Source organism: Polypterus senegalus, chromosome 4 (assembly GCF_016835505.1).
Source record: "Polypterus senegalus isolate Bchr_013 chromosome 4, ASM1683550v1, whole genome shotgun sequence".
NCBI lineage: Eukaryota > Metazoa > Chordata > Cladistia > Polypteriformes > Polypteridae > Polypterus > Polypterus senegalus.
The window spans coordinates 43504379-43531164 of record NC_053157.1 but is presented as its reverse complement, the minus strand read 5'-3'; the positions used below and the strand labels follow the sequence as shown (position 1 = coordinate 43531164).

At 36.3% G+C, this 26786-nt stretch overlaps 1 protein-coding gene across 3 annotated transcripts in view; it reads right to left on the bottom strand.

Moving 5' to 3' along the window:
- Positions 1-26786, bottom strand: part of vps13a (vacuolar protein sorting 13 homolog A) — a 268114-nt gene that overhangs the window by 49605 nt on the left and 191723 nt on the right. For all 3 annotated transcript variants that reach the window (XM_039750560.1, XM_039750562.1, XM_039750561.1), the window contains exons 50-52: positions 17632-17778; positions 16988-17116; positions 12602-12735 (exon numbers count right to left, since the gene is read on the bottom strand). In XM_039750560.1, coding sequence (XP_039606494.1) covers positions 12602-12735; positions 16988-17116; positions 17632-17778 — 410 coding nt within the window. The remainder of the gene's footprint in view (positions 1-12601; positions 12736-16987; positions 17117-17631; positions 17779-26786) is intronic.

Here is a 26786-nt window from a genome sequence, read left to right as displayed (position 1 = left end):
ACGATGTAAAATCTGCGTTTTCAGTTTTTTTCATATTTTAGGTTCTACGCCAAATATTGCTCCTTGGCATTGTAATTTCAGCAAGGGCACTTTAAAATGCCACTGGTTCAGAGTAGAGGCCAAAGTATTCATTACTGTGTGTTTCGGTGTTGGTGTTTTGTGCACTTTAAAAACTGTAAATAAACCCAGGTGTTGTTTTGAACCTATGTCCTGCCTCTATGTGTCGGGGGTCAGGGCAGCTGTATGCACCCTGGTGGCTTGACAGCTTGTAACTAGTAATGAATAAGCCTCACTGACTTTGCTTTGCCTTGAGTTTGGCAAAAATGTTCTACCAGACGGTTGTGGCGAGTGCCCTCTTCTACGCGGTGGTGTGCTGGAGTGGCAGCATAAAGATGAAAGACACCTCACGCCTGGACAAACTTGTTAAGAAGGCAGGCTCTATTGTAGGAGTAAAGTTGGACAGTTTTACATCTGTGGCAGAGCGACGGGCACTAAGCAAACTCCTGTCAATCATGAATAATCCACTGCATCCACTTAACAGTGTCATTTCCAGGCAGAGGAGTAGCTTCAGTGACAGACTTTTGTCACTGTCTTGCTCCACTGACAGACTAAGGAGATCGTTCCTCCCCCACACTATGCGACTCTTCAATTCCACCCGGGGGAGTAAATGCTAACATTAATTTTATTTAAATTCTTTTCATTTTTATAACTATTTAATTTAATATTGTTTCTTTGTATCAGTATACTGCTACTGGATTATGTGAATTTCCCCTTGGGATTAATAAAGTATCTATCTAAAATGTGGAAACGTCTGAGAATTTCAGCAGACTCTGCAAAATGCATTGAAGTCAATGAAGAAGGAGAAACTGAATTAGCTTTGAATGGATTATAATTCTGCAATGGTCTTTTAAGTTTTCCTGAGGGCTAGGAAAGCATCCAAATGTGAACTGAGCATCAGTGCTAACAACTGGGCCTCACCTGACTCATAGTGCCTCCATTGCAATGACCTCTACACTTTGTTCCCAAATGGAGCCATAAGTCAGAGCATGACTGTATAAATGTTCCTGCTGCATATACAGTAAGTTAGCAGCTTCTAGTTAAACATGTGGAAATGATAAAATATGAATTCTGTTTCTACTGGTAACCTACCTGCAGTAAAAACCAAAGATTTTCAGCTACTGTATGTTAATATGCCAGCTAGACCTTGGTAGAAATTATATTAGCATAACATTTTCAAACCCACATAATTCAATTCAGACTCATTGGAAAGTCAGAGACTCTCTTGACAGCAACTAGTGCAAGGCAGCAATCAAACCTTTAAGGGTGCTAACCCACTGCAGTACACGTTCATGCACATACTAACATTCACAGGGCCAATTTGAAGCAGTTAGCTAACCTAATATGCATGTGAGGGCAAATACCATAGCCATTTTCATTTTTACTTTGTTTGGATTTTATTGAAATCAAATAACATTCCATACAAATAAGTCAAGTTTTACAAGAGAATCTGCTTCCTCAATTTAAATGCTTATTCTATAATGTTATTGATTAGATCCTGCCAGGTTTTCAAAAAGGTTTGTACAGATCCAATAAGTGAGAATTTGATTTTTTGAAATTTCAAATAGTATACAACATCATTTACCCACTAACTTAAAATAGGAGAGTTAGGCTTATCTTGCTCAACTGGAAGAATCCTATGTGCCAACAGTGTAGTAAAGGCAATTACAGTTTTTTTTTGTCCTTCTCCACTTTAAGCCCATCTGGAAGTAAACCAAACACAGCTGTTAATGGGTTAGGATGGATTGTGACTCCCAGGCTGTCTGAAAGGCATTTAGAGATTTTGGTCCAGAATGATGTTAATTTGGTGCATACCCAAAACATTTGGCCCAGTGAGGCTAGAACTTGACTGCAACGTTCACAGGTTAGATCTTGCCCTGGAAACATTTTGGACAATTTTAAGTGAGATAGATGTGCTCAATATATAATTTTGAGTTCAATAATTGTATACTTTGTGCATATGGAGTTTGAGTGAATTCTGTGCATTGCTACCTTTACTCCTTTTCCTGTTGTGTGAGAGATCCTTTTCCCACTGTACTTTTGGATCTTTGAAAGGGAGGGACTGTAAAATGGTTTTATATATTACGGCAATACTGTCAGAGTCCTCAAGACTGATCAATATTTTTTCCGGCATAGAGGCAGGTAGGAGGTGTGGAAAATTGGGCACGTTCTGTTTAACAAAGTTTCTAATTTGAAGTGTAATTGTTTGTACGATGCAAAAACATTGTCTGTGTACAGATCTCTAAGCGATTTAATCTCGAATGATTTCCAGACATTAATAACTGCGCACGTTTGAGCAGGAAAAAGGTGGTTCTCATGCAGAGGTGCCAGGATGAAAGCTTCTCTATATTAAAATACTTCCTACATAGGTTCCATATTCTGAATGAGTGAATCACAACTGGGTTGTTAATATATTGCGATGACTTGTAGTTATTGGGGTAAAAAGCAAGATATATAAAGAAGTACTGCAGGATTTTATTTCTGTTGCGGACCAAGCCTGTGTATGTTCTATTTGTGTCCATGTCCACGATTTTATAGCTTGTATATTTGCTGCCTAGTAATAAAACTGAAAGTTAGGTAGAGCCATGTCACCTTCCGCATTAGGTTTTGTAGGGTTACCCTTTGGATACATGGATGTTTTGAATTCCAAATAAATGAGGTTATGGATGAATGTAATTTCTTAAAAAAATATTTATTAATGTATATTGGGATGTTTTGAAATAAGAAAGAAGCTTTGGAAGGATATTCATCTTAACAATGTCAATTCTTCTAGCTAAAGTCAGATGAAGGGTTGACCATCTATGCAAGTCTTGCTTAAATTTTTCCGTACAGATGGTACAATTTTGTTGATAAAGAGCTTTATGTTTACTTGTGATGTTTACCCCTAGGTATTCAATGATAAAAGGGAAGGTGCCCAATCAAATATTGTGTGCTTGAGAATTCACTGGAAAGAGTACACTTTTATTCAAATTAATTCTGAGACCAGAAATCTTTTGAAATTCTATTTGTGCTGTTAGGACTGCAGGCACAGTATTTTGTGGATCTGATATATACAGTACCATATCATCTGCATATAGAGTAATTTTCTGTTCAAGTCCTCCTCTGATCATCCCCTTTATCTCATAAGCATTTCGACCGTGAACTGCCAGTGGCGACTGCAAAAAAGCAGTGGTGACAAGGGGCATCCTTGTCTGGTACCATGTTCTAGTTTAAAAGTAGTCTGAATTGCTGTTGTTAATACAAACTGAAGCTTCTGGACTGGTATACAGTAGTTTGATCCATCCACAAATGTTCGAACCAAACCCAAATTTCTCCAATGCAGTGAAAAGGTAGTTCCATTCAACCATTTCAAATGCTTTTTTCACATCAAACGACAATCATATCTCTGGGGTGTTTCACTTTGTGGGTGAATATATTACATTAAACAGGCATTGAAGATTGGAAGCCAAGTTTTACTGAAGTGAGCACTTTCTCCATCCCTCTATCCTTATAGCTAGGACTTTGGAGAGTATCTTAATGTCATTATTCAGAAGTGAAATTGGTCTGTATGAGGTACATTGTAATAAGTCCTTATTTTGTTTTTGAAAGACAGTAATTGATGCTTGGCAAAAACTTTGAGGTAGAATTTTATTGTCTCTAGCTTCTGTAAATGTTGCTAATAAAAGGGGAGCTAGCTGAGTTGAAAATTTTTTTTATAAAATTCGGCAGGTGCTCTGAAGTGAGTTTATAGCATCTAGTAATTCTGATAGTGCCAGAGGTTTATCCAATTCCTCTGCACTGAGAGTATCTATTTGTGGCATTTGTAATGCATCCAGAAATGCATTAGATTGTGTCTTGTCTTCTTTAAACTCCATAAAATATAAGGCCTTATAGTAGTCTCTAAATGTGTGCATTATATTTTTATGGTCAATGATTTTTTCTCTGTTTGTGTTGGTAATTGCTGGGATTGCATTGCGAACTTCTTGCTTGTGGATTTGTTGAGCCAAAATCTTATTAGCTTTCTCTCCATGTTCATAGTAATGATGTCTTGATTTAAAAATGAGTTGTTCTGTTTCTTTAGTTGTTAAGAGGTGGAGTTTTTAATGCAGAGCCTGCCTTTTCCTATGAAGTGCCTCACTTGGACACCTGGCATGATCTTGATCTATTCTAGTAATTTTGCTGATTAGCTCTGATACCTTCTTGGTTTCCAATTTATTTCTGTAGTAAAAAATGAGATAATCTGTCCTCTTAAGAAAGGCTTCAGGGTTTCCCAGAGAATTCCTGCAGATATCTCTGAGGATGTATTTGACTTAAAAAAAAAAAAAAAAAGGTTTGTTTGGATATAAATTCTGTACAGTTCTTGTATGCTAATAAAATTGGGTTAAGACGCCATCTGCGAGATGAGTATGTGGGGCATAATGATTTTAGATCCATGATCAGATGAACGTGGTCGGAAATAGCAATAGCTTTGTATTTACAAGATTTAATCGTTTGCAAGAAATTGTTATCTACAAAAAAATAATTAATTCTTGAGTAGCAATGATGCACTGGTGAGTAGAAGGAATATGCTCTTGAGTTTGGGTTTAGAAATCTCCAGGGGTCTGATAAGTTGTGGTCAGTTACAAACTGTGTAATTGTCCTTGCATTGTTAGATGACATCGCCCCTGTGGCTGGAGACCTATCTAGTTCTGGATTTAAAACAAAATTAAAAGTACCCAGCCATTACAATTTTATGAGTGTTCACATTAGGAATGGATGCAAATACATATTGGATGAAGTCCCTACCATCGACATTGGGTTCATAAATATTTATCAAAAACACTTTACAGTTAAATAAATTACCCATGACAATCACATATCTCCCTTCAGGATCAGATATTACACCTGATACTACAAATTAGACTGTTCTATGTATATGAATTCCCACACCTATAATTTTCTTTGTAAAGCTGGAATGGAATATTTGACCAGTCCAGTCTCTGTGCAGCCGAAACTGATCCTTGCTTAACACTAGAATTACCAAAGCTTACGAGAAAACTTGTAAATCTGGCCCAACTTAAATCCACTCGCACGTCTCCATTCAGCGTCGTTTGTCTTGTAAATGTGTCGATAATCTCAAGCAGCAAGCAGCCTGTTATACCATCCCCCCCACCGCCGGAGAAAATGCAAAAACCTCTCCCAAATGAAGCCTTGTTTATCAGTAAGTCAGGTACCTAGGCTAAAAAAATATATTGCTATTCGGAACACATGCATTTCACATGTGTTCCGTGTCCACAAAGATCTGTGTAAGTGTAGGATGACAGAAATGTTAAACACATACCTAAAAGACAAACTTTTTCCATGTTTTAGTACTAACAACAAAATGTAGACATGAAGTGTATAATGTGTGAAAACTTAAGTCCAAATATCAAATAAGCACTTTCACACAGAACAGAACAAATAAGCTTTCTTTCCCCAAGACTATAACTGAAGAAAAAGAAATCAGGTTAGTGTTGCCTGTTGTCCTGACTTCTCGGGTAGTACATAAGTTAGAGCTGCTGACTTCAATTCAGAAGGTTTTGTGTTCGAGTCTTAACGTCTCCAAAAATAAATGTTTTGAGTAGTGAGCTGTTCTTATTGTTACTATTATACAATAAAAGCATACATTTGATGTGAGTCTGTAACAGACAGTGTAAATGTATGGTACTTGAAAAGGTTAGCGTTTTTTTTTTTATTCAGTTTTATTCTCTCAGTCACGTTCATGCTCGCCCTGATCTGATACTGCTGTTTTCAAATAAAGACGAGCTATAACAGAGGTGAACTCAGATCGGAGAAAAAGAACAGAAGCCCTCCCCGCAAGAAACGTCCACTCACATATAAGAACAATGCAGCTGCACCAGGCGTAAAGGCGAAAGATGGCACCGTTTGGATACAGGACGAAGTCCGGCGTCATCCTGCCAATCACTTGACCTCCAAAGAAACAGCATATTATGCCAACGTATCGTGCAAACTCATGTTTGTGATTATGTTTTGTGATGGTCTTTACATAAGAAGCATTTATATGTTACTTATATAAAAACCAGATCGAATGTTACTTATCTTGATTTATTTACTTATCTTCCTACAGTGTAAAGTCACAAGTATACTGAAGAGCTTCCTCTGTTTGATCGTCAAGGGCATGCTCACAAATTACATGTGTAATGCCATGAAAAATACCTGCTGACACTTTAGTACGCGAGCAATGGTACGAGAATGCAGTTACACTTTTTTTTGGGCACATACACCACGCTAGTGTTTAGATCTGGACGGTGTAGCGTTGGCGAGCTCTGTAAGCCATGCTGTTTCTTTGAAGGACAGGTGATTGGCGGGATGACGCCGGACTTTGTCCTGTATCCAAACATTGCTATCTTTCGCCTTTACGCCTGGTGCAGCTGCATTGGTCTTGTGAGTGGACGTTTCTTGCGGGGAGGGCTTCTGTTCTCTTTCTCCGATCTCCGAACAGCAGTGTCAGATCAGAGAGAGCGTGAATGCGACTGAAAGAATAAAACTGAATAAAAAAACGCTAACTTTGACAAGCACTATAAATTTAAAGCGGCTGTTACAGATGCAAATCTAATGTATGTTTTTATTGTATAATATTAACAATAATAGCAGCTCTCTACTCAAAATGGTAAACTTGAGAAGCTGCCACCATCGAACCCAGAACCTCTTGATTGGGAGTCAGCAATTCTTAGCATTGCAATACGCAAGCTATTGCATCAACCGCCTACCGTAACCTATTTTCTTTTTTTTTCAGTTATATTCTTGAATAAAAGTGCACTTGTTTTGTTATACTTGGTGAAAATGTTTATTTGATATTTGGATTTCAGGTTTCACACCTTATACACATCGTAAAGACGGTCCTTGAGTGTGTGTGGGAACTGTTAACAAATGAATCTGATGATTGTATATAGTGTGAAACTGACCTCTCTGTACTATGCTTCCCTCTGCATCTCCTGGAGTTCAAAAGAATTACCAACATGCAGCAACAAGATCAGAACAAAAAAACAAACATGGTCACTAACAACAACCACACGAAGGTATGCAAATGAATATAATGTCGTATTAGTGCAACAACGTTTTCTGAAATGTACAATACAGGTCATAAAATGAATTACTCCACATGTCATATATACCTAAGTCTCTCTTTTTTGTCAGTGTGGCTTTGACATCATGGATCAGAAGGTGCATACTAATTCAGCATGAGCAGGAGCACTCAAGAATAAAACTGAATAAAAAAAAATTCACATCCACAGTCATTCTCAGTCACGCACACCACTCACATCCACGTTCAAAGTTTTCCCAGTCTAGTTTGTGCACAAGATCTGACACATTTTTCAAATAAAGAGAGGGTGTAACAAAACAAGTTTGCTTGTTATACCACGTCTTTATCTGAAAACAGTGTCTAATCCGGGGGGTGTGTGGGAGCTTGAACGTGAGAGAGAATAAAACTGGAAAAAAAAAAAACAAAAAACGCTAACTTTAACTGTAAATTCACAGACGCAAATCAAATGTATGCTTTTATTGCATGATATTAACAATAAGAGCAGCTCACTACTGAAAATGGTAAAATTTGGGAAACAGCTGAAATCGAACCCACAACCTCTTGATTGGAAGGCAGCTTAGCATTGCACCAAGCAAGCTGTCTTATCAGCTGCCTACCGTAACCTGCTTTTTTTTTTCTTCAGTTTAATTCTTGAATAAAAGTGCACTTGTTTTGTTATACTAGTACCTTTTGTGAAAGTGTTTATTTCAATTTTGTATTTCAGGCTTCACACCTTATACATTTCATGTCTACATTTTTTCAATTATTACTAAAACACGAAAAACATTTCTGTGTTAACTACGTTTTACATATATTGTTGATACAGAACACACATGAAATGTATGTATTCCAAATGATGATGTACTATTTTACCCTATAAAGCTCCAGCACTTCACTCGACGATAAACTTCTTTGCGAAATAAACTGCAACGGTGGGTGGGGGGGATGGGGTACCAGGCTGGTTGCTGCTTATCGACACATTTACAGGACAAAAAGACACTGATGGAGAGGTGAGAATGGAGTTAAGGTGGGCCGGATTTACAAGCTTTCTCATAGGCTCTGGTAATTCTAGTGTTAATAAGTGGGTCTCCTGTAAAAAGACTATTTTAGCATTTAGACCTGTTAGGTGAGAGAATACTTTCTTTCTCTTTAATTGGCGATTCAGACCTTTAATATTTCAGCTCACAAAGTTAACTGTCTGGTCATAGAGACATTGTTTGTGAACTTTTGTTGTCATTTTATAGTCTTAACTGAAAATAAGACAGCTTTGACCTTAATTTTCAATTTTCCCAGCAGTTATTGCCATGAAGCCTATTGTTATGTCGGCACTTCACAAAGTCCCAGTCCTCTGATATACCTACAGACAGAGCACGTCCAAAACAGGCATCCCAGCAGCAACGTATGAGGATTAAAATTGAGATACCGTAGATCCCGTTATATAAGCCGAGAATTTCGTCCTAGATTTTTGGCTTGGAGTTTGGGGGTCGGTTTATACAACGAGTATCGTTTCAGATTCAAAATTTCCAGCGCAATGCCGGTTTTGCCGATGAATACGGAAGTAAATAATGACGAAACCACAGAGCCATCTTTCAGATGAAGAAGTAACTTTGCATGCCGGTACTTTAAATTAAATAAAGAATTTATTCAAAAAAGTGTTTTAGTTGTTGATTTTATTAATAAAATTTCTAATAAATTATCGGGAAGTTTAAAATTAAATTTTTTGTTTTGATTTACGATCAACATCTTGCGTTACGAAACGGATGCGGTCATGTGTAGCCACTTGCGCGATTGTAAACAAACAACCGAGAGCGTTAGTAGCGTCAGTCGGAGCCCAGATACATGTGTTTGTGGATGTAATTTCCGTCATTGCAGTGATTTACCTATACATATAATTCATTAAGACCATGCAAGCAAGACACATAATTGCTAAGGAAGGTAGAGAAGGTAAAAGTTAGCGATCGCAATCAAAACGAAGATGGACATTGTGTGGAAATATCTCCTCCTTTACTGCAGCCCAAAGATGTCAAATTAAATTAAATACCAGTCATCGGCAAATACATGTAATTTATTAGGTAGACAAGGGGTTCGGCTAATATACCGGGTCGGCCTGTATTCCAGGATCTACGGTATCTATTGACAATACAGTCCAAAAAAAAAAAAGATTATATATATATATATATATATATATATATATATATATATATATATATATATATATACTAATAAAAGGCAAAGCCCTCACTCACTCACTCACTCATCACTAATTCTCCAAATTCCCGTAGGTAGAAGGCTGAAATTTGGCAGGCTTATTCCTTACAGCTTACTTACAAAAGTTGGCAGGTTTCATTTCAAATTCTACGCGTAAGGGTCATAACTGGAACCTATTTTTCTACATATAATGTAATAGAGTTGAGTTGGAGATGGCGTGGGGGGAGTTTGTGTGACATCATCACGCCTCCTACGTAAGTACGTAGAGAACAAGGAAGAACTCCAAACAGCGATGAGCACAAAATGCCATTTCACAATTGAGAAGGCAGAAAAACATTATGAAGCAAATGATGCATACAAGCATATTCATAAGTACAGCTACTGCGGAAACAAAGCACGGCGTGAACTGTAAGTTTATATTAAATTAAGTTCATAGACAGGCTGCCACTAGCGTTTGTAATTTAGTGCCTGCCCATATAAGGCCGTCCATCAGCGGCAATCCAATACAAACACTGCCGGTAAATATTCACGTGTGAAGGACTGTGCTTATGCAGAGGAAGATGAGATGGTCAGGGTGGTGTTTGGCACAAACTCAGAAACTGCGAGAGAACCTTTTAAGTGCCGGGTCTTAGCTGACATTACACGAGATGGCACCAGCACAGCTGGGAACCTTCGATGCAAGAACACCAAGCTGCTCACGTGAACTGACGCAGTGCACAGACAAAAAGCAACAGTTCCAAAGAGTGCTGAACAAAAACCGAATTACACAATTGAGAAGGCAGCAAAAAATATGAAGCGCCTGATACATAGAATCATATTCATAAGTGCAGCTACTGCGAAACAAAGCACACGGTGGAAAAAGTGAATGTCCCGCTAAAGGAAGACAGTGTAAAAAAACCGTGCATGCAGTTTGTCATCTCAGATAAAGAAGAAGACGAGCTGTTTATTGATGCAGTAAGAAACTAATCGATGAATGAAACCTCTTATCTTTACAACGATTGACAAACACGGAATGTAACTTGAACACAACACATCGTACAAATACGACCCTGATTGAAACAAATAATGATAATCAAATCCTTGATGACAGCAACATTCAATAACACTCACAAAACAATTACTGTATATTGACAATCATGTTACGTTATTTTTAAAATGTTCCCTTTTTCATAACTTCTACTTCTCCACTGCGATACGCGGGTATATATATAAATAGACATAGACAAGCCACACGCTGTGGCGCAATTGTAGAGTCTTCGCCTCTAATGCCGACATTCGAGGTTCGATTCCCGAGAGGGATGCACTGAGTATGTACGGGCGCTACCGATTCATTTTACCTTCGATCTCCTTGGTTTGGGACGTATGAAAAAATATTAGGTTAACGCAGAATCATGTTACGTTATTTTTAAAATTTTCCCTTTATTAGCACAAGCACAGCTGAGAAGCTTCGATGCATGTACTCCATAACGTTAAAAATAACGCATTTAATCACACTTTCAATTCCAAGCAAACGGGAACTTTTGTCAATGCATGATTTCCTGGTACATCCATTACACTGATGCACACATCACAGCTACAAAAATGTTAGAGTCGGAATAAAGCGCGTTCTGATCATTTCGACTTCCCGAGCGAAGCCTTGATAAAAGCATGGTTTTGTGCACACTGAAAAGCAAGCAAAATTAGATGCATTACAGAAAGCGGACTTTGTGGCTCTTACTGGGGATCATTGGACTTCCGTGACCGTTAGTAATTCTAATTACATCTAATTACAAAATGTTCAATGATCACACTGTTTTAGCCTAATGTACAAAATAATTTTGGCTAAGGTTACTCAGAGTTTAAAGATTAAGTTGGTCAAATTACCTTTTATGTTTCTGACTTATTTTTTAAGAAGAAAAACTGCACTTTATGTTGAAATTTTGGTTATTATTATTTAAAGACAATACTATTCTGAAAATCTACTTAAAGTACTTAAACTACCACTTTATTTTTAAGTCTGCCCAATTTTAACCAGGGATGATATTTTTGTTTCTGTTTTGAATTCAAATGCAGTTTAAAGGCTTTTTTTCAGAAATTAAAACAGCTTCAGTTTACAATATTCATGTACATGTCTATTATTTGATTCTGTCGCCCACTAAAACACTTTTAAATTAAAAAAAAAACATTTGCGATTTGGGGCAAATTTACGTGTCGATTACATACGATTAATCAAGATTAATTCTTACACAGCCTCTAATTAATTGGATTAATTTTTTAATCGAGTCCCACCCCTAATATATATATATGTGGATATATATATGTAGATTTGTATATATATATATATGTGTATATACAGTATATATGTAGATATGTATATGTGTATATACAGTATGTATATATATGTGTGTGTGTATATACAGTATGTGTATATATGTATATGTATATATATGTATGTGTGTATATATATATATATATATATATATATATATATATATATATATATATATATATATATATATATATATATGCCAGCAACACTCATGACAATGACAAAACAATTACATTGTCAATCATGTTACGTTATTATAAAAATGTTTCCTTTTCTTTTTACTTCTCCGCTGCCAATCGCAGGTATTTTGCTATATATATATATATATATATAAATAGATAGATATGACAACACTCATATCAATAACAAAACAATTACATTAACAATCATCTTACGTTATTTTTAAAATGTTTGCTTTTCTTTTTCATAACTTCTTTAACACACTACTTCTCCGCTGTGAAGCTCGGGTATTTTGCTAGTATATATATATAATCTTCAACAATCTTGAGATAGTAAACCCAAAGAATGGTGTTAAAAAGTAGCCTTGGATAAGCATAGTAAGCCATAATACAATAATAATTTTTCACTTTTTCATTACATGTTTACTGTGACAATTTTTTTTCTCTGAGCATATTATATCTTCCTTCACAAAGGGGGTTGTATCTGTTCAGGTTAATAAGAATAAGCTCAGGTAAGCATTTAACACAAAGTTATTTTTTTTGCATCTTTCTACTCTTTATTTATATTCCATCAATCAAGCAATCAATCATTTAAACTGATTGATTGATGTAATTTCCTATGCAAATACATTATGTATTATAAGAAAAAGAAAAAAAATAACCCTTTACCTCAATCACTAAAGAAAAAAATGGTCTTATGCAAAGAATTTCCAAACACAGTTGCAATGTCAATTAGAATGTGGTTGGAAAATAAATTAAATATAACATATTACATACACTAAAATTTTAAAATAAATTACTCCTTACCTCTGATAATATTCAATGATTTCTGATTTTGTTTGATTAATAATTAGAAAAGGAGCAGCACCATCATGGTAATCACTGAATCTGATAATTGAAGAATGCTCATTCACATTGACATCCACAATGACACCTCCAAACTGCACAGAATAAGTCATAAATATTTTTTTCTCATTAAAAGTATGCAAACTTCATGGGTATATTTAAACAGATCATTAATTTTTCAGTCCATATTACAGCCATAGCAAATGATTCTGAGTTAAATGTATAGGTAAACAGAAAACTCTAGGCCTATCTAAATTTTAAAGAAAATGTAAGCATTAGGATTAGTGTTACATTTTCAACTTATCTTTTCCTTTTTTGACTTGCAACATACTGCAGTTGATAAAACTGAAGATGACTGCTGATTAAGGTCTTCTCTTTCACATATCACATTTTTGGTATACAGTGACACAGTATAGTGGGGTAAGGGAAAAGGGATAACAATTCCATTTAGACTTGGCAGTGATTAAACAGCAAAATCTTACATGTAAAGTCTGGGTTGGACCCATCTCTCATGTTTCACATCCAGCACCCATATATACTTCTGTAAAGTGGTCTTAATTGCTGTTCTTTTACAAGGCAAAGTCTATTGATAGAAACCCTTTGATTATTTAAATCTTGAAACATTCTCTTAACAATATCTTAAAAAGACATTTTTGAGGAATGCATCTTACTCCTGGTATTATAGATGACAAGCTAGTTTAACACTAGAATTATCAGATCCTACAAAAAAAAAACTTGTGTGTGTACTGTATAATATTAACAATAAGAGCAGCTCACTGCTGAAAACGGCAAATACTGTATAGGAGTTAGTGGGGATCGAACCGGGGACTCTTGATTACAAGTCAGCCAATCATACCGCTATGCCACGGAAGCTGTTGTCTTCTTCTTGAACCTTTTGTGAAAGTGTTTACTTGATCTTTGGACTTCAGGCTTCATACATTATATAGTTTATGCCTACATTTTGTCATTTACTACTAAAATATGAAAAACATTTCTGTTTTAAAAATGTGTTTACACAGATTACTGTAGAAACGGAACATACATGAAATGCGTGTATTCCAAATAACGATCTATTATTTCCACTCCACTCCCAGATAATCAATCAAGGCATGAGCTGGGAGAAGTTCGTGCGCGTTCTAAGTCGGTGGGGGGATGGAATAGCCGGCTGCTTGCAGCTTGTCTTTATCGACACAATTAGAGGACAAAAGACGCTGGCGGAGAGGTGAAAACGGATTTAAGGTGGGCCGGATCTACGAGTTTTTTGGTAGGCTCTGGTAATTCTAGTGTTAAACAAGTATAGAAGCTTAAAAACTAGAAAAAAATTCCTAAAGGCACATAGTAGTATGGACTGGAAACATTTTAAGACTGGTTACTTAATATCAGTTTTAGTTTCATTTACTTTTGAAAGTCCATCCATCCATCCATTATCCAACCCGCTATATCCTAACTACAGGGTAACGGGGGTCTGCTGGAGCCAATCCCAGCCAACACAGGGCACAAGGCAGGAAACAAACAAGCACACACACTAGGGACAATTTAAAATCGCCAATGCACCTAACCTGCATGTCTTTGGACTGTGGGAGGAAACCCACGCAGACACGGGGAGAACATGCAAACTCCACGCAGGGAGGACCCGGGAAGCGAACCTGGGTCTCCTAACTGCGAGGCAACTTTTGAAAGTGATCCAATTAATGTTTTCAATTATTATTACAACATATGCAAGATTACTTGAAACAATAAAAAATTGGTGGACACAAACCGATTATTCTTGAAAATACTGATTGAGGGGAAAAATGTAAAGTTTAAATATTAGTAATAGGTTCACAGAATATCATAAATACGTATATATATTTTTCTAAATGTTGTAACAATATTGTGAGTAGAATTACATTTAAAATAAACTACTTATGTTTTATCAAGCTATATGAAACCATTTGACATTAACTATAGCATTCTGCTAATTTTCTTCATATTGTTAAGTCCCTTAAATCAAAGCATTCATAAATTTTGCACACATTTAAAACTTATCTAATAACTAATTAACTAATGGATGATGCTCATGTGCAAAATTCTGTGCTGATGGAATTAACACTAGAATTACCAGAGCCTACGAGAAAACTCGTAAATCCGGCCCACCTTAAATCTGTTCGCACCTCTCCGTCAGCGTCTTTTGTCCTGTAAATGTGCCGATTAAGATAAGCAGCAAGCAGCCTGCTATTCCATCCCCCCACCGACTTAGAACGTGCACAAACTTTTCCCAGCTCATGCCTTGATTGATTATCTAGGAGTGAAGTGGAGTTTAGAGTGGAAATAATAGATTGTTACTTGGAACACATGTATTTCATGTGTGTTCTGTTTCTACAGTAATCTGTATAAACACATTGTTAAAACAGAAACCTTTTCATATTTTAGTAATAAATGTTACAGAATGTAGGCACAAAGTATAGAATGTGTGAAGCCTGAAGTCCAAAGATCAAGGAAACAACTTTCAAAAAAGGTTCAAGGATGATACAACAGCTTCCGTGGCGTAGCGGTAAGATTTGCTGACTTGTAATCAAGAGGCCACCGGTTTGATCCCCACTGCCTCCGATATTTACCGTTTTCAGTAGTGAGCTGCTCTTCTTGTTAATATTATACAGTACACACATACATTTGGTTTGCGTCTGTAACAGAATTGTGTACATTTATAGTCCTGTACTTGTAAAAGTTACCTTTTTTTTCCACTTTTATTCTCTCACTCATGATCACGATACATACTACCCCCCCTAGGGATCTGAAGCTGTTAGTTTGTATCTGAAACTGGGAATAACTGTAGATGAGAGTAGTGTTTTGAGGAAAATGAACTGGACATTATCTGATCTGGAGGGATAATAGCTGACACACAACTGCTAGTGAATCTGCCATCTTCGTATCTCACCGTCACTTTATTTTTTTTTTTTCAGTTTTATTGAGTGTTCCAGCTCACGCAGAATTAGTATGCACCTTATGGTGTATGGATGTCTAAAAAAAAAAAAAACAAAACACAGACGTGGGTATATATGATATTTTGAAGAAATCATTTTATGACATGAATAGTACCAATCGGAAAATATCATCGCACTAATGTAATATTATTTGAAAACGAACAGCGTCAGATCGGGTGTGAATTTACTCTGGCACTGTTACTTAGAGTCAGATCTAGAGAGGTGGGGGAGAGGGGGTGTTACAGCGTGATCGTCAATGAGAGAATAAAACTGAAAAAACTAACTTTTACAAGTACCATAAATTTATACCTAATGTCCCATATATTTGTCTTTTTTCCATGCTGCAAGAACCATCTTTCCTAAATTTACAACAGGTGTACCTGTTGCAATGCGCACACTTTTCTCTATGCTGTGGTTTCTGTTACACAACAGGTACAAGGTGGGCCGGATTTACAAGTTTTCTCGTAGGCTCTGGTAATTCTAGTGTTAAGCAATGTACATGGCTGCAAAATGCCATAGAGATGTAAAGTAACTGTTTTGAATAAGACCTTTGAAGACTCTTTGAGATGTTTTTCAGAAAAGGAATGTGAAATCTTGTAAGTTTAATAAAGGAGCTAAATGAAAACAGATTGCTAGAAGAGAAAGTGTCTCAATGTGATTTCATAGTAATTAGTGTTAAGATGATATGTGCATTTACCAACAGGATTTTTTTTTAATATAGACAGTAATAGTAGAAATAGAACTCTTGGTCTAATTCTTAGTGTACTTTTATAATCATGCAAGGTTTAGAAAAGAAATGTTTGGGAGACATGGGGTATCTGTTTTCTATGTAACTTGACATTACTTTTTCCTGCCATATTTTTGATTCATTAGGAACTTGCCCATTAGATAAGCCTAGCTATTGCTATCATTTGTATGAGGGGTGTGATCAAAAGATTTGTATCTCAGAGATTTTTGAAAGTTCTGTGATCTTGGATCTCTCCATAAATATGAATTAGAACAGAGAACCAATCTGCTGTTTTCCACCTTGTATAAGTACTTTGTCTCCACAGACATTATCATATTTTTAAGTGGGAACAGTCACAAGGATTGAGAAGTTAAAGAGGTCTGCGATTCTGCCGCTAGTGCATTAAGTGGATTGCACACAAGAAGGGTTTGTTGTAGAGCATATTTAATCAACAAACTATAGTTTTTAGAAACCTAAAAAGTGTACAGATTGACCTTGAAAGTAATTTATAAATCATTGCTTCGCTTGACAGAAAAGCTCATTTATTGGATTAAACATTGGCTTTTACTTTAATTGTGGGTGTTTTCATTACCAAGTATCCTCCTTAACTTACTCCTATGCTTCATTATGTTTCATTGACTATACATTATTACATACCTTGTTGTCCAAATGCAGTAAATGACCATTTTCTTGTTTACAAAAGTCTATCATTTGAGATGGCATCTCACATCCCAAAATTTTTATCATAAGTTTCTTTGAATCTTTCTCAGGCCAAAAGGGTACAGACTAAAATTGTAAGGGGAAAAAAAACATTAAAAATACATTATTAATTAATTTATTATTATGCATATTCTGGAAGAGACTGGTCTCGTTTGAGAGTGCACTTGACTGTTTATGTATTTGTCATGTGACTGACTGCGATTTGTAACAAGCACTTATGTCCTTCTCACTGGCCCATCATCATCACCCTGAACTGAAAAAGCAGCTACAGCATATGGACATAAGTGTAACAAACATAGCTGCATTCTTTATAAGCACACAAATAATAATTATATTATAAAGCTAGTTAAAGATTAATTTATGGTATACTTTTACATCTTGTAACAATATTACATTATGTACTGACAGCTTTATACATATTTATTATATTTACAAAATGGTATTTTAAATAAATTGTCAATTGAGAATCATGTACTTTATTAGTATTCTATCACACTGTAACTAGATTCAAATAATCACAGTTAAAAAAGAATATGAAAAACAAAACACATAAAAAGTGGTAATACTTTAGATATACTTACATTATTTGATGTAACTGATGTCCAATTTTCTTTCCCTTCTTCTGAGACTTCAATGTGCAATTGTGTTCTGTTAACCAGCATATAAAATGGTATGAAGGTTACAATTCTAGTCAAGCTAAAGCTGCTGGCATCTATTTTTACGCCCACCTTTGAAAAAATCACATAAAAATATTGTATTAAATGTAAAGCATATAAAATTTTCCATGAATTTTTTGCCTACTGCTTAATTAAAAAAAAGAACATCAAATATTATAAAGATCAAGGAGACACTTATTGTTCAGAAATTACGCCTAACCTTTTTTCACTTGTACTCCAAAAAGCATACCATATACACCACTATTTTAAACATCCTTCTATATTCATGCAAGTAAGAATGTTACTGTACTCTGCAAACATGACAATACTACTACTACTACTACTACTGTTAATTCTCCTCCACCTACCAGTGGACTATACTAGTACAACAATTTTGTATTGGTACATCTGCAAAATTTTAACAACTGTAGGTTATTTGGTAATACATCTTTTTTGTCATCTTCAAACTTAACTAAGGTGTTGGTTACATATTTATACAAATCATTTTATATAAACAATAAAGAACACTCAACACAAGGCTATACCTGTGACCTCAACCATATTTGAAAAAATGTACCCAATTGTTTTGAAAATTAAGATAAACAACATGTTCTAAAAACAAAATTGTTTGCTCTTTTCTTAAAAACTTGCATATTAAAGAACCATGACTTGAGCTATATAAATTGGCATTTACAATAGGGCTGGGCAATGAATTGATTTTTCAATTTGATTAAATATTTAAGAAAATCAATATGCAAAAACTAGTATTGCAATGTTCAGTACTTGATTTAATTTTCCACAACATTTTCTGAACCTCAAGTAAGACATCAAGATGTAAAATCTCTAGCATGACTGTGCTGGGTCCACCATGTTACTAGTGATAAGTGTAAAAAAAAAAATAATACAATCTGGATCAGAGGAGGAGGAGTTTAGAACAGGTAATGTTAGCTTTGCTGTTTTGAAATGGGTTGGCTTTACCCTGGATGACAATGCAAATAGTACAACACCTAAAGATCAAAAATGATACTACATATAAAGAGGCCACCTAGGCAAGTGTGGCACCTGCAACATATCATCCCACCTCCTCAGTTAAAAGGGTCCCTGCTAAAAAAAAATTCCATGAAATGTTCACTGTTCCACACATACTGTAGCTTATGAGCGGAAATTTAGCGGGTGGAAAGAAATATAAGCTGCAGTGACTTGCTGTACTGTAAAGCACTAATCTATACAACATTTACAATAAAAATACTCATTTTGTCACTGGTCAGACAAAAACACATTTGTGCGACCTAAGCACTCATCTTTCATTTACAGTATACATGGTTTGTGATCTGCACTGATGATAGAGACTGGCAAACCCTGATGTCGGCGAAGCAGGTAAGTTATTGAATACATATAATGGAAACTTGAAATTAAATAGAGGAAATATAAAACAAGAACGTTTGGAAAAGATGTTTTTTGAACTGACTATCTTTGAGATACAGCCATTCACAAAATTATTAAATTATAAATAAAAAAAAAACATGTTCCCATGTTTAATATTTCATTATCATGACTATAAGAAAATATACCAGGTTTTGAATTCTGTATGGAAAACATGTATGTACTTGTTTATATACAGTAAACCCTCGTTTATCACGGTTAATCCATTCCAGACTGTACCGCGAAAAATGAATTTCCGCAAAGTAGGATTCTTTATTTATAAATTGAATATTTTCGCAGTTAGAACATAGAAAACCTGTTTAAGACCTTCTAAATATGTTTTTTAACATTATTAGAGCCATCTAGACATGAAATAACACCCTTTAGTCAAAAGTTTAAACTGTGCTCCATGACAGGACAGAGATGACAGTTCCGTCTCACAATTAAAAGAATGCAAACATATCTTCCTCTTCAAAGGAGTGCACGTCAGGAGCAGAGAATGTCAGAGAGAGAAAGAAAAGCAAACAATCAAAAATCAAAAGGGCTGTTCGGGCTTTTAAGTATGCAAAGCACCGTCGGACAAAGCAGCTGCAAGGAAGGGAGCAATGTGAAGGTAGTCTTTCAGCATTTTTTAGAGGAGCATCCGTATCCTCTAGGCCAGTGTGCGAACAGCCCCTCTGCTCACACCCTCTCCATCAGGAGCAGACAATGTCAGAGAGAGTGAGAGAGACAGAGAAAAGCAAACAATCAAAAATCAATACATGCTGTTCGGGGTTTCAAGTATGCGAAGCACTGCGCGGGAAGCATATCGTATATCATTGAGGAGTTTTATTTAATACGTAATACGTGCTCTGATTGGGTAGCTTCTCAGCCATCCGCCAATAGCGTCTCTTGTACGAAATAAACTGGGCAAACCAACTGAGGAAGCATGTACCATAAATTAAAAGACCCATTTTCCGCAGAAATCCGCGAACCAGTGAAAAATCCGTGATATATATTTAGCTATGCTTACATTTAAAATCCACGATGGAGTGAAGCCACGAAAGTTGAAGCACAATATAGTGAGGGATACTCTGATACACTGCTGAAAACATATTACTTTAACATCGCCTTTTTGTAACTTCACTTTAACTTAATCCTGATACTCTGTATGTTCAGTTCATCATAATAACTATTTATGGTGGCTCTAAAATCCGTACTAACCCCTACCCTCTCTTCTGTTTCTTTTTCCGGTTTCTTTGTTGTGGTGGCCTGTGCCACCACCACCTACTCAAAGCATCATGATGCTCCAACAATGATGGATGGATTAAAAGGCAGAAGTCTACGTGACCATCATCATCAAGTCCTTCTGTGAGAACCCTAAATCCAAAGAAGACTGTTTCATTTATGTTAGGTAGAATGCCCAGAGGGGACTGGGCAGTCTAATGGTACGGACTCCCTACAGATTTAATTTTTTTCTCCAGCCGTCTGGAGTTTTTTTTTGTTTTTTCTGTCCACCCTGGCCATTGGACCTTACTCTTATTCTATGTTAATTAATGTTGACTTATTTTCTTTTCTTACTGTGTCTTTTATTTTTCTATTCTTCATTATGTAAAGCACTTTGAGCTACTTTTTGTAAGAAAATATGCTATATAAATAAATGTTGTTGTTGTTGTTGTTGTAGAGATCACTGTAGTGCTGATCTATATTCTTTACGGTGTTCTAAGAACATATCAAGATATAGCAAATATCAAATTTTAGGTTTAAAATTATAACAACTTATGTCCATGTCACCCAACTGTAAAATTGTTGTCTACCAATATTTTCTGTTTTAGACAGCTGGGTCTATACACTATCCTTTCAAGTTAGTTTAATTAATTTTCGTGTGACAAACACTAAGGTATGTGGTCCAGAGATGGGATGGTGTTTGCTTGGTTTCAACTACAGACTTCCTTGAATTTACAAAGCTAATCTGTTTGTGAAAATCTCTTTAACAAGGTGAGGTTTTGCAACATTAACGATTTGTACTAGTCGTTTGAACCAGAAACTAAACAGCAGCCAAACTACTAAAGAAAACTTCATTGTGTCAGAAGATAGCACCTTGCTCCAATTTTATTTCGATTTAATGAAGTTAGAGTAAAACTAAAAAGAAGTAAATTACAAATAATAACTGATTTAAAATAAACAATTTAAATTTGCTAAATATTTATCCAAGTAGGTTAAAATAATAAAGGCTTTGCCTCGATGGGACTAACAAACACTGCCTTTTCATGTACATAAATATTCATAAAGGTATATTAACATTCCTTTGAATAACAAGCTATTCTGTGAAGCAGACACAGTTAATTACTATTAATTCAAATGGAAAATATTTGAAGTCTTTCCTGGACCCACAAACAACCCACATCTTTGTTCAATTAGCACTGAAATGCAAAACTATTGACAGAATTAGTTTAAAAATAGCATTAGTCATCAAAACAAAACTCTAATTAAGACATTGTCCTTGATTAAATACATCTTAAAAAAGGCTGTTTATCTGCACCTTAACACTCCAATTTTCACAATAGAGGGAATGGTTTGTTATTCTTCTTTGGCTCTTTATAAACTTTTAATTATCTTTTTTGGGGCTATAATGCTTAGAATAATGTGAGAAGACGTGAGTACCAGACCTGACATGTGGAGTAAAATCATACCACATGAACAAACAAGTGCACCCTGCTGCTGCCTGTGGACCCAGTTTGGTGGGCTGCCATGAGGACAGTTTCCGAACACTACAAAAGCTGTAAGAATAAGTGAAAATGTGATTGTGCGTCACAAAAATCTTACACCACCTTAAACATCCTGCCACATTCTGTTACACAGGCCTCAGTGAGGCATACTTGGGGTAAATAAGAAAAAGATCAATGTAGCAATAAGCTGGCGCCCCATTCAGGGAATTTTCCTGCCTCGAGCAGGATGCTTGGTGGGACAGACACAACCCTGAATGGAATAATTTATTGCAGCAGTACTGTCTCTGTTAAACATACCAAAACCCAATTCCTGTCCTTCCGTTTTCTTTCTCCAACTAACCAACAGCCACATAATAAGAGCCTGTAATAAATATAAAACCACCTTCTTCAAACAGACGATTGAAAAATCTTTGTTACAGATGTTTAATTATTCCATCCATCCATCCAGGGTCACGCCAGTCCAAGCAAGCATACAGTGTAAGGCAGGAACAATCCCTGGACGAGGCGCCAGCTCATCGCTACTGCTGCGCCTCAGTGTCCACATATGGTTCATTATTAACAGCATATATTATTGAAATGAAGTTAACAATTCATCTGTAAAATATACATACTTTAATGCATTTCATCATAAAAATGATATCAAGTATACATCCTAGTATTCTAACAGCACACAGCTCCAAGAGGATAACTATTGGAAATCTAAATCGATGTAGAAGCTAATCATAATCATCTGTAAATACGTGCTCTTTTCTATTGAATTGAATTGTATTGTATTCCTTTATTGTCATTGTATGGTACAAGGAGATTCAATATGCAACTCCTCCATAGACTTATTTTCCTATCAAATGATAAAATAATCTATACTAATAAAAGGCAAAGCCCTCACTCACTCACTCACTCACTGACTCATCACTAATTCTCCAACTTCCCGTGTGGGTGGAAGGCTGAAATTTGGCAGGTTCATTCCTTACAGCTTCCTTACAAAAGTTGGGCAGGTTTTATATCGAAATTCTACGTGTAATGGTCATAACTGGAAGCAGTTTTTCTCCATTTACTGTAATGGAGATGAGCTTCAACGTGGGGGAGTTTCGTGTGACATCATCACGCCTCCCACGTAATCACGCAGCACATAGAAAATCAGGAAGACCTCAAAAAAGCGCTGAAGAAAACATGCATTATATAATTGAGAAGGCAGCGAAACAATAAGAAGCGAGCGAGTGACATATACAATCATATTCATGAGTTCTGCTACTTCGGAAACAAAGCACGATGTAAACCTACACTTTAAATTAAGTTCATAGACAGGCTGCGCTGGCGTTTGTAATTTAGTGCCTGCCCATATAAGGCCGTCCGTCAGCGGCAATCCAATAGCAAACTGCCACGGGTAAATATTCACGGGTGAAGGACTGTGCTTATGGAGAGGAAGATGAGATGGTCAGGGTGGTGTTTGACACAAACTCAGCGAAACTGCGAGAGAAAGTTTTAAGTGCCAGGACTAAGGTAACATTAAATAAAGCTATGGACATAGCACGAGATGGCACCAGCACAGCTGGGAACCTTCGATGCAAGTACACCGAGTGGCTCACGTGAACTGACGCAGTGCACAGATAAAAGCAACAGTTCCAAAGAGCTGAACAAAACCGAATTACACAATTGAAAAGGCAGCAAAAATATGAGGCGCCTGATAAGCATATTCATAAATGCAGCTACTGTGGAAACAAAGCACACGGTGGAAAAAGTCAATGTCCCGCTAAAGGAAGACAGTGTAAAAAAACCCGTGCATGCAGTGTGTCAGGTCTCAGATAAAGAAGAAGACGAGCTATTTATTGATGCAGTAAGAAACGAATCGATGAATGAAACCTGTCATCTTTACAACGATTGACAAACACGGAATGTAACTTGAACACAACACATCCTACAAATACAAACCTGATATAAAGAAATAATGATAATCAAATCCTTGATGACAGCAACACTCAGTAACACTCACAAAACAAATACTGTATATTGACAGTCATGTTACGTTATTTTTAAAATGTTCCCTTTTCTTTTTCTAGCTTTTTTAACACACTACTTCGCTGCGATACGCGGGTATATATATATGTATATATATATATATCCCGCTCTACATACTCGAATAATGGATACTTTATTCGCCATCAATGATTGTTTTGGTAAAGCCATACTCAGTGTATTCATTAGATGAACGGTAAAAAAGTAAGAGCGAGGGGAGGATGACTCATTGAGGCATGCAGGCTGTAGTGCGTGTCAACTCTATCTGAATTGCGCGATCACATTTGAAAAAATATATCTTTTCAAGTTCTATTTAGTCCATATGTGTCAAACTCAAGGGCCATGGGCCACATCCGCCCGTGTAATTATATCCGCGCGAGATCATTTTATATACTGTATTATTGTTATTAAAGCCCAGATATATGAAGTGCTGGTAACACAATAAACTACAGATCCCATAATGCAGCGCTTCGCGAAGCTAGAGTTATTGCGCACAGAGTTTGCACGGCGCTTTAATGACTTTGAAGAACAAAAAAAGTCCGTCTACATGCGGCTCGAACCTTGTGCATGTTTGGTAGCACATATCTGTGTGAGAAGCTCTTCTCAGTGATAAAGACTAAGAAAACAGCACACAGGAGTCGCCTCACTGATGAGCACCTGCAATCCATCCTGAGAATCTCCACAACACAGAACCTCACACCAAACAGAAACGAACTTGTGGCCAAAAAAAGATGCCAGGCGTCCAGCTCTAAAATGACATATGAGCAAAGACAACTGAATGATTTGATTTGTTATTGCACGTAAGAGCGGGAGTCAACCGTTTTAACAAACAGCGTATTGCACTGATACGAAATGGCTGTGTGTGTATATATGTAGATATGTATGTATATGTATATATATGTTTATATATGTGTGTGTGTGTATGTATGTATATATATATATGTATTTGTGTGTATATATGTGTGTGTATATATATATATATATATATATATATATATATATATATATATATATATATATATATATATATATATATATATATATATATATATATATATATATATATATATATATATATATATATATATCATGACAACAACACTCATCACTCACAACAGTGACAAAACAATTACATTGACAATCAGGTTACGTTATTTTCAAAATGTTTCCTTTTCTTTTCATTGCTTCTTTAACACACTACTTCTCCGTTTCTTAGCTTGGGTATTTTGCTAGTCTTCTTATATAATATGCTACCATGGCTGTTCATTTGTCTGTCCAGTATATTAAAATCACCTGTAGCTCGCAAACCGTTTCACCTATTGACTTGAAATTCGGCACACATATTCTACGTGACGTCTACTATCTGCTTTCAGGGTGACGATTATTATTACTTTTTATTTTTATTTTATTTTATTGTAGAATCAACTCTCGGCAGCGCGCAGCAGGGCGGCGTGCGGAGCATGCCTATGGGTGCCATTCTCATTCTCTACCACCTTCGCTAATCATTCTTGAGGCAGATTGAAGACTTAAGTGCCAGCTTAAGTGAAAAATTAAACAAAACGTACTAAGTAATTGCAACACAAAAACTAACTTAATCAGTTTTAACGCGAAAAGATGCCAACAAAAAAAGAGAAGCAGCAGGCCGCTAAGGTGGAGAAAAGAAGAGCTACTCAGGAAGCAGCAAGCACATCAACCTCTGAGCAAACGAATGCTAAACAGAGACAAAGAAAGAGAATGAAAACTAGGAATGCTCAAGTCAGGTGTATTCACTGCACATTATTGTGTAGTACGCCGTTACTGGTCAATAATACAATAAAAAAAACAATGAAAAATATACAATATGAAGTACAATACATGTAAAAATAGTGCAGATAGTGCAAATGGTTCATAAAGTAGCTCAGGATGTGCAACAGTTGTAGTGCAAGTTTACAATGAGGTAATTGTAATTATAAGTACAAGCAGTTCTACCAGGAGCACTTGATAGACTGATTGAGTGCGTTTATAGCTATTGGGATGAAGCTGTTTCTGAGCCTCAAGGTCCATGCAGGAAAGGCTCAGAAGTGTTTGCTGGATAGATGTTCAAATAGACTGTGGCATAGTTGAGTGGAATTCAAGCAGTTGTTGGTGGCTTTCCTTGATGTATCATGTGCTACAAATGTACTCCATGGCTGGAAACTGTATCCTGATAATTCTATGTGCTCTTGATACAGCTTTCCACACACACAGATACAATGGGTTAAAATACTCTCAGTGGTGCACCAACAGTAATAATGCTAAAGCAGATATGGCGTTTGGAATAATCTGGGCATTCCATGCACCATTATATGTTATAGAATGATTACAATCAAGTGCCTTAAATTTGGGGTACAGGCAGTCCCCAGGTTACGTAAGAGATAGGGATTGTAGGTTTGTACTCAAGCTGAATTTGTATGTAAGTCGGAACAGGTACATTATTTTAATAAATGCTATTGTTGACTGACTGTAACCAAGTGCTCTGCCAATGAATGATGGAGTTTCACCTCTCTCTGACCTTTTTATATTTCTACTTTATTTTCAATGGTGATGGTTTTTCTCTTCTTTACTGTATCACCAGCACTTGCATCAGATTTGTGTTTCAGAGACATTCTTGAAGGGTGAAGACAAACGATTAAGATGAGCTCTTCTGCACAGCACTGTACACGCTATCACAGCATGAAGGCACCTGTCGTCAACACATCTGATGTACTGACAAGAGACAACTTCCTGCTATGTGCGTAACAGTACAAGCAGGCTTGCTATTTTAGAATGAATGGGGGGGCTAGGGTCAGTTAACCACCTGCCCACCACACAGTCACCTCCACTACAGTATGCTGGCTGCAGCGCCCGCTCACCGAGAACAAACACGGTGCGACCAAAGGCGGGTAGTGAATCGCCCACCACCTCCCCCATTCAACAGGC